Consider the following 9,327-nt stretch of genomic DNA (forward strand, 5'->3'; position numbering starts at 1 on the left):
ATATATATATATATAAATGCTAGAATTATCTTGTGTATTTCCAATTCTAACTTCTTTCCTTATACCTAACAGTAAGTTTTTTTATCACAGTGAATCCAAACAGATTACAGAAACAAATGTATTCTGGACCATTTTCAAGTCCAGAATACTACAATACAAATTTTGAAGATAATCTCATACAGATGACAATGTCCAGTCTTCCTCTTCTGCAGGTTCCTTCTGTCTGGATTGCTTGACATATCTGTGGCCAAGAGTCATGTAGTCTTCTCTCTTGCACACTACATCTGATTCCTGTTATGCACAATCGTTCGCTCAGTTCATTTATTGTTCCATTGTTCATATGTAATCTCTCAAATTTTGACATATATATACGTGTGTGTGTGTGTGTGTGTGTGTGTGTGTGTGTGTTTGTGTGTGCGTGCGTGCGTGCGTGCGTGCGCGCGTATGTGTGTGCGTGCGTGTGTGTTTGTGCATATATCTTTTTTATGTATTTGACCTGAACCATCAATCCTGTCAGAAATAGTTGCCAGATTTTCTAGGAATCTTACTTGGGATAGAGTAGCATCTTGATGCTAAAGCCTAACCTTCACATACCCTAATGTACCTCCATACATTACTATATGTCCATTTTCATGTCCTTTCATCAATGCCAATAATTATTAACATACTTGATCTTTAATATCATCAGAACAGATAACCAGACATTCTAAATTGGAAGAACGTTAATTGTACTCTAATATTTCCAATCTGAATGGTTAAACTTCTTTCAGCTACTCACTTAGTAACTATATTTTAAAACTAATGCAATACCAAATTCTATATAATTTTCAGCTTCTCAAGAATCACAAACAAATTGTATTTCAATATTTTCTTGGATATGTTAACTTTATATTTTAATTAAATTCATTTAATTCATGATATAAAATCATAACTAGTTTAACAAAAAAATTACTAATTAACTCATAGCTTCAAATTAAATTACTTTTTCTATTAGATTGCTTTTCAAAAATTAAAAACGATAAAAGAATTTATGACATAAATGGCATAAGTTAGTTCTATTTCTGATAAATAACATTTGAAAAGAAAAAGTATATTGTTTATTAAATACTTAACTTTCTAGGCAACAACAGCAGCATCTTTATTATTTTCCCCCCAATATATTCAGTTTCTCATATTTTTCTTTAAGTTTGGCACACTGCACAACATATAAACTACTTAACCTCATACATTAAAATTGTTAGATGAGAGTAGATCACTTTAGTTCAAAAACACTTCCTTATTTATTTATAAATACATGAGTATATCTGAGCACCTATGTTAATATTTGTGACTCTGCCATAAATATCATTTGTTGTCGCACAGCTTCAATGCCACATTATCACTATTTATCTATCTATATTCTTGCCATTGTTATTTTGTTTTGCTATTTATTGTATGCCTTCCTTGTTGTATTACAACTTGCATATTTTATAATTATTCAAATTATTCATATCTAAATTAAAGCAGCACATTATGAGTCAAAATATTAAATAATACCAATATATATGTATTTTAGAGGAGATTCAAAAAGTGCAATACAATTTAAAATTTCAGTTTGTTACCATCATTTTGGTTTAATTACAATTCTATACATCACATACTGTGTGAAAAGTAAATGTTTTTTGAAGTTGAAAATGTTTAGTTTATTACAATTGTTACAATTATTTTAGATTATCTTTTAATACGTTCCTCACCTTGAGTCTGTTTTCTATTTATTTGTTTGTATTTTCAAATACTCTTTTCCTGATTATTACTAGAAATGTAGGCTCTATGCTAAAACCCCTAATGTTCTTAGACAACAATTTTTGAGGTTTAATTTTATTAACCATTGATTAATACTAAGTGTACATGAAAGGTACACACAACACAATTACACGTCTATCAATACTATATGCATAAAGGCCTATACTGATACAAGAATAGATTACCAAAAATTTCAAATTTCTTTCAATTAAATGCTCCTTTGTCAATTAGTATTAATTAATCTATTCAATTAAGCTTCTATAATTAAGCTTCTATAATTTTAAAACGTGTATAAATAGTTTTGTAGCTTCCTCTTTAGATATAATTTGAAATCAAGGAATGCTGATTGATTGCATTATATATCTATTTATAGTATGATAATTCGTTGAAATATAGCTGGTAGTTGTGGTGTACTTACTAATAGAGAACAATATCTAAAACTGAGAACCTCAGTCTTCAAAACTCAAATACCAACCCCAGTTAAATTTTTAATTCTTCTCTTCAGGTTAAATAGAATGAGTTTTATTAAACCAACAAGGTTATACTTGTACCTATTTTAAAAGTTTGATATTATTAATTAATAATCTTCAAAAATATTAGCAACAAAATGTTTTTGAAGTTGATTTAATGTTTGCAACTACATGAAAGATTTTTGCATTTATCCTTGAAGGGTTAATAAATAAATACCAGTAATATATTGTAGTCGTTTATAACTTGTTCCTACAAATATGTAACTTATGCAAAATGTACAAAACAAAACTATTACTATTATCATTGGATGACAGAATCAAAAGTGTTGGACAAAACACCTATTGGTATAGTTACATCTTTTTAGAAATTTCAGCTGAAATCTTAACTCAAGAGTCAATAAAGTACCAGTGATATATAGGGACTCGATTCTATCTATTTTAACCTCTTCCTAAAAAAGACTGGTCTTGTACCAATATAAGAAATTTTAACCATTATTATTACATTTATGTAGTTAGCTGGCAGAATCAGTTGTATGATGGACTAAATGCTTAGCAGCATTTAATCCAGCGTTACATTCTGTGTTCAGATACTTCCAAACTTGCTTCGTTTGTCATCCATTTGGGGTTAATAAAATAACTTCCAGTTGAGCACTGGGGTTGTTGAAATCAACTTATTCCAGCCCCTAAAACATTTGCTGACTTCATGCTGTAATTTGAAACCATTCTTATGTTCCAAAGAGTGGTGGATTGACAGAATCAGTAGAATATCGGATTAAAATGCCTTACATTCTTTATTCCAGTTCTATACATTATGAGTTCAAATTCCACTAAGGTCAACTTTACTTTTCATCCCACCTGGTTGAATAAAATAGAGTGCCTGTCAAATACTGGGCTCAATATAGTTTGACTGTCTGAGTATTTTCTCTCCCAAATTTCTGACCTTTGTATCTATGTATTATTATATTTTGAGATCAAAACCTGAGTTAATATTGTCTTTCATCTTTCCAGTGTTAATGAAATAAGTTCCTCTTGTAGCAGTAGTCATTTCAAGATGTATCTCAAACAACAACAACAACAATAAATATCTTAGTCAATAATGATCATTTATCCACAACAATTTGTAATGTTATTCACATATAAGTTTTAAAACAAAATTTTTGCTTATAGAGTTCCTCTGTTTTTCTCTCTGGTAATTGGTTAGTTTAGTTTATTTTATAAATCCAAAGCTTTAAGAATATAAAATATTTTAAATTCCTTAATTGAAATACAAGTTCAAAATAATAATTACATATACATATAGGCACACTATTACAATTATTTTTATTGCATGCATGTCAAAGGATAAAATTATGCTAAACAAAAATTAATAATAATAATAATAATAATAATAATAATAATAATAATAATAAAATATAAGGACCTGGAAATTGAAATACAAAAGACATGGCATCTTAAAGTGAGAACTGTTCCTGTTATTGGTATGATAAAAAAAAGGATGTCAGAAACATTTAGATAAGACCCCAGGGCAACCATGTCTCTGAGAAATCTAAAAGATTGTGCTGACAAGAACTGCCCACATCCTTAGAAAAACTCTATCCATTTAAATGTCTGTGTTGTATTACATGAAGATATTTCACTACTGCCCCTGCCACTTCCCCTTCCCAAACTTTCAGTCATACTGTAACATCTCTTATCCTTCACTTGCTCTAGGATGCTGAGTGTGTCTCAGCAAGTGAATGTAACAAACATGCAGATTAAAAGTAATAATAATAATAACAACTCTCTTTTGAACAGTGAGTCTCAAAGCTCATAAATCTATAAATAATAGACAACCTTTGAATTTTTCAATCCAAAAGAGTTTTTCAACCCAGTATTTACATGTTATTTTTTATAGCTTTATGTGTTTCAAGATCCACTGTTCCATTAAAAAATTATTTCACGTTCTCGCAAAAGTATGTAAATTCTTATAATACCATCATAAACAACAATAACAATAATAATAATCCTTTCTATAATAGACTCAAGGCCTGAAATTTGGGGGAGGGGGATAGTCAATTACATTGACCCAGTATTCGACTGATATTTATTTTATCGACCCAGAAAGGATGAAAAGCAAAGCTGACCTCAGCAGAATTTGAACTCAGAATGTAAACATGAACGAAATGCTGCTAAGCATTTTGTCTGGCATGCAAACAATTCTGCTGGTTCACCACCTAAATAATAATAATAATAATAATAATAATAATGATAATGATAATAATAATAATAATGATGATAATAATAATAATAATAATGATAATGATAATAATAATAATAATGATGATAATAATAATAATAATAATAATAATAATAATAATAATAATAATAATAATAAAATATTCAGACAAATACATAACAAAAATAGCAGGACTTACAAATATATATAACATACAGAAAATTGCACTACTGGGTACTGCACACATCCTACGCAAAACACTTTCAATACAGTAAACATAAGAGCACCACAGCAAACCACAGCACATACCCAAGGCGCACAGAGCTGCGCTCGGTAGTGAAGTGAAAGCACGTTATAAAAATAAAACTACTGAATAATAATAATAATAATAATAATAATAATAATAATAATAATAATAATAATAATAATAGCAGTAGCACAAATTATTAAATTGAAACTCATTAAATGTTTATCATTTTGCATGTTATTTATTTTGGATTTTTGTTTGTTTTTAATTTGCTAAACTATATTTCATGTAGTTATATTTCTGAATGTTGACAGCTGTTTGTGCATTAACTCTGTCTCAAATTTTACTAAACCAGCTTTCCAATTGCTTTATGCAGTAAAGATTTTCTTGCTTTATAATTATTTTTGATTGCATACAATATTAATTTATAGTGCATTTAGAAAAAATGTTAAATCTTGTATATAAAACTTACACAAGTATTAAGTTTCTCATAAAATCAAAGACATTTTATTGATAAAACTATAAATTTATTAACCTATTTAAGCTAACGATATGCTAAGCGGCTACTTTATTATTTGTTACATCATTACTACTGAATAAAACGATTTATATTATTTTCTGTGATAAAGAAATATTTTGGCTAAATTTTCTTAAATGTAAGCAAGTTCAATATCTTTTTTGCAATAAAGAGGATGATTTTCCAGTGCCATATTCTCAGTATTATTCCCTCTCACAATAAATCTTTGTTTCTTATTATTATTTCATTTCAAAGTCAATATTTTTAAGTGACATTTTATTGAGTTATTTTATTTCTAGATCATCATTTATCTTCTGGAGGAAACAATAAACAGTTCAGAATATTAATAACCATCTTTTGTTTCAAATTTTCTGTTGTTCTTTGCTTTTTGTTTTAATGAAATCTAATGTAATTTAAATTTTCTTTTATTTTTGTCCTTTCTGAAAATCTTTAGACATCGGCCTGTTCTTGGTGAATGCATTGGAGCTTTTGCTAGCTGCTTTCCTGTGGCATTTTTGGAACCTAAACTCAATACCTATAATAAATTTTCAGTAATGTATGGCATTAAAGGAAATATTGCTGAACATTCACTGGAAGCACAAGGTAGGTTTTCAGAACAATTTAACACACTTTCTTTATGAACAATTTTAAAATGCTTTCAGTCCATTAATGCTTTTTGGATTGCCATAGTCATCGACGTTGTTACATTTTTAGTTCTGTAAATATTCAATACAGAAATAACTGCAATGTAATTTTTGCATTTTTGATTGGTGCAAATTCTTCTTTACATCATTTTCTTTCTGATTTCATTAAATGAGGCCATTGCTCTACAATAAAATTATGGTTTACAGTTTGATAAGTATGAAGATTTTAAAACTTATATTATCGTGTCTTAGAAATATAATTAAACCTTCAGAGAGTTCAGCAAGACCCACTGGTGGTGTTTACCATATCTCTGCTCATCTAAATAAGCTCATCTTCATCAAACTTTTCAGTGTTTCTCTTTGCATAGGAATTTACACAAATCCACATAAATGGACATTCTCACACCCAAAATGGTCAAATACTGACCTATCAATCTTGCTTTCAATATTTCAATGATGAGAGAACACAGTCATAAATATACACCATTTTGTCATCTTCTCAGGGATCAACAATCACTTCAATCAGTTTACTTTCGATAAAATCATATTGGAGATCTGATTTCCTCTGTCACATACACCAGTGATGTCCCAACCCTAATGGCCTTTGATAAAAGCAATATTCTTACCTTTCATCTCAACAAAACGTATGTCCATGTCATGCATGAGAACTTTCTAAGCTTCCAATATTTGGGTTCCCTTTCTTTTTTTGTCTTTTAGATTGGAAGCTTCCTGTCTGATCTTTTCATTCCAATATGTATCTATAAGGTTCTTTCTTTCTTAGATGCTGTCACATCTGGTGTATTTTAGGGCTTGTGTATGTCTCCAGGTTATCCTAATGATATTCTCTCTATTACTTATAAATGCATACACTAGAAACTTGGATTGCCACAGTTGTTACTATCATTGGGATGGCAGAGATGAAAATTGTACACACATGCATACACTACCACATTTGTATATAAAATGTCCACATACACACACAAGCATACGTATATACATGCACTAACACACATTACACGTTATAACAGTCATAGATTAAACACTGCTTTTGTATTTAATAGTCTTTAACAATCATATTTTCTGCCTTAGTTGCCAACATTAACTATTTATTTATTCTGACTAAATAAAAAGTATTCGTAATTAATATTATTGATGCTTATTTTCTTTATCCATCCTTCCATTTCCTTTGCCTGCTACTACAGGAAGGAATATGGGGGTAGAGTCCTCTGTAGAGTCTTATCAGAAACTACTGTCATTACTCTCTTTACCTGGATTCTCAAGTGTGACAAGCTGAGACTATTGCAAAGTACTACTGGCTCTACCTGGAGAGTCTTCCTGATCTCTGACCTGTGCACCCTATCAAGTAACATTCCTTCAAAGATCCTTTGGAGGAACCCCATTTTATTAACAGGAACAGAAAATAGAAGAGAACCCCAATGAAATTTAAACTTAGATTGTTTGATTATATACATACAATTGTTCATGTAATGCATTTTCAAATTATATAAATATACATACATTTATAATGAATACACATTTATGATATGTTTGTATTTAATATTATCCCCAACAGCTATATGTCATTGTCGTCTTATTCAAAAATGTATTTCTGTGTTCTAAAAAATGATGATGACATGTTTGCTAATTCTTCTAATAGTTTCCAATAATTCAAACATTTGTTCCTTTGTACATTGATTGATATAACTAAGATTTTAGCTTTTTCCTCTGTTGAGATCTCAGGGATTGGCATTTCATTTTAAGTAAATTATTTTATAATTTGTGAAATATGATCCCTTAATCTGTTCTTCAATAATCAGGAGAGGTATTGGAACATTTTCAAATTGTATTCATTAGTTCTTAATTGGTCTTCTGGTTCATGCATGTGTTTGCAGATGTCAGTTCATCAGAAGGTGAAGCTAAACCTGAAAAGGGGTCAGATGGTATGGTCTTCTCTATGCACTTTTTCCTCTTCTCACTAATTAAGTCGATGGTTTCTAAAAGATAGAAACAAACATACTTTAAATATTTCATTTTCTTTCTCTTTACTAGAGAAACAAAATGTTTGGAAATTTATTTCTAGAGTTTAGAGGTTTCAGGAATGAAAGAAAAGGAATTTGTGATTCTGAATAATAATTTGACTTTTTAGAAATCTATTTTTGCAAATAGATATCGTAGAGATAATTTTCTCATATATATATACACTTTATTTCTTTTTAAATACGTTATTTGGCTACAGTTTCAAAAACTTATCAATTACATAATTCCCAGTTTTATTAAAGAAATAATCAAAGATGAAGTCTTATCATAAATTACATGACAAGTTTAGAAAATAGTTATAATGTATTGCAGACCAAACTATTTTGGTTATAATTCAATAATAAACAGAGAACCACTTCCTGAGTTCCATAAAGAGAACCTAGTGAGAAATTACTATCTTTCATAGTTATATTCTTTCTATAAGATGAATCGTTTTAAAATTAAAACTTACAAATTGAGTTAATAAATCATAGATTTTAAATTGCTTCCAACTTCTTTCATTTCTTTCAAATTTATCTGCAAGGGAAAATGATGCAGAATTTTATATAAAACATCAAAGCCATCATAAGTCTTAACTAATTTACTTGTTCTTTAATCATTGACATTACTAATCCCCATTTCATTTAATTGAACACATTTACTATTCAAACTGAATTTTGAACTTTCTGTCTTTTTCTATTTTTATTTCTTTATAATAAATTTTCAATTTTTCTTTTGATTTTGGTCCAAAGTTTCTGAAAGAAAAAAAAAACATTCTTTTTTTTTTCTTTTCTGTTTTCCCCATGTTTTCTCAAATAGAGACAAATATTGCATTAATTCAATATTTTTGTTTCCTAATTCACTGGTTAAATAATTCATTTAATTTAACTCATTATATTTTGCAGAATAAATAATCTTATTTAATATTCTATTTTTGTGAGGTTTTTTAACTTTCATATTAAAAGCAGGCATGGTGGAGTGGAAAACTACATTTTCTTTAATAATATACATACAATTAAATTTTATATTCCCATCTATCTTATAGCTTTACTTCCTGTGGCCAGTTAACCTTTTGTTAGATACATAAGGATTTTTACATTATCTGTCTCATCTACATATGAAAAACAAAATCCCCCTCACCATTTATGGTCGACAGCTAACCTACATACTGATTTACATGTCACAAGAGATCATTATTAACATATAAACTAGAAAATTCCATGTATCATTATTTTTCTTTCAGAATAAAAAAAATATCAAATTTGTTACTTTTTCTGAAAAACCTTTCCTAGCACTTGGTTCCTGCCATTCTTTGATGTTAATTCCTTTTAATTTATTCTTTATATACATGTACATATGTGTAAATGTATAATTAAATATACTCAAGTATATATGTATTCATATACAGACTCATAAATATATATGTATATATATAT

General features: G+C 28.6%; 1 protein-coding gene across 16 annotated transcripts in view; it reads left to right on the plus strand.

Annotated features, from left to right (window-relative positions):
* The window catches only part of LOC106881762 (ryanodine receptor 2), a 381,060-nt gene that overhangs the window by 260,943 nt on the left and 110,790 nt on the right, over window positions 1-9,327 (plus strand). For 13 of the 16 annotated variants that reach the window (XM_014932251.2, XM_014932252.2, XM_014932258.2 and 10 more), the window contains 2 exons: window positions 5,686-5,834; window positions 7,768-7,815. In XM_014932251.2, coding sequence (XP_014787737.1) covers window positions 5,686-5,834; window positions 7,768-7,815 — 197 coding nt within the window. The remainder of the gene's footprint in view (window positions 1-5,685; window positions 5,835-7,767; window positions 7,816-9,327) is intronic. The other 3 variants (XM_052971844.1, XM_052971847.1, XM_014932265.2) reach the window with 1 other exon arrangement.

This window comes from Octopus bimaculoides, chromosome 11, assembly GCF_001194135.2.
Source record: "Octopus bimaculoides isolate UCB-OBI-ISO-001 chromosome 11, ASM119413v2, whole genome shotgun sequence".
In the NCBI taxonomy this organism is placed as follows: domain Eukaryota; kingdom Metazoa; phylum Mollusca; class Cephalopoda; order Octopoda; family Octopodidae; genus Octopus; species Octopus bimaculoides.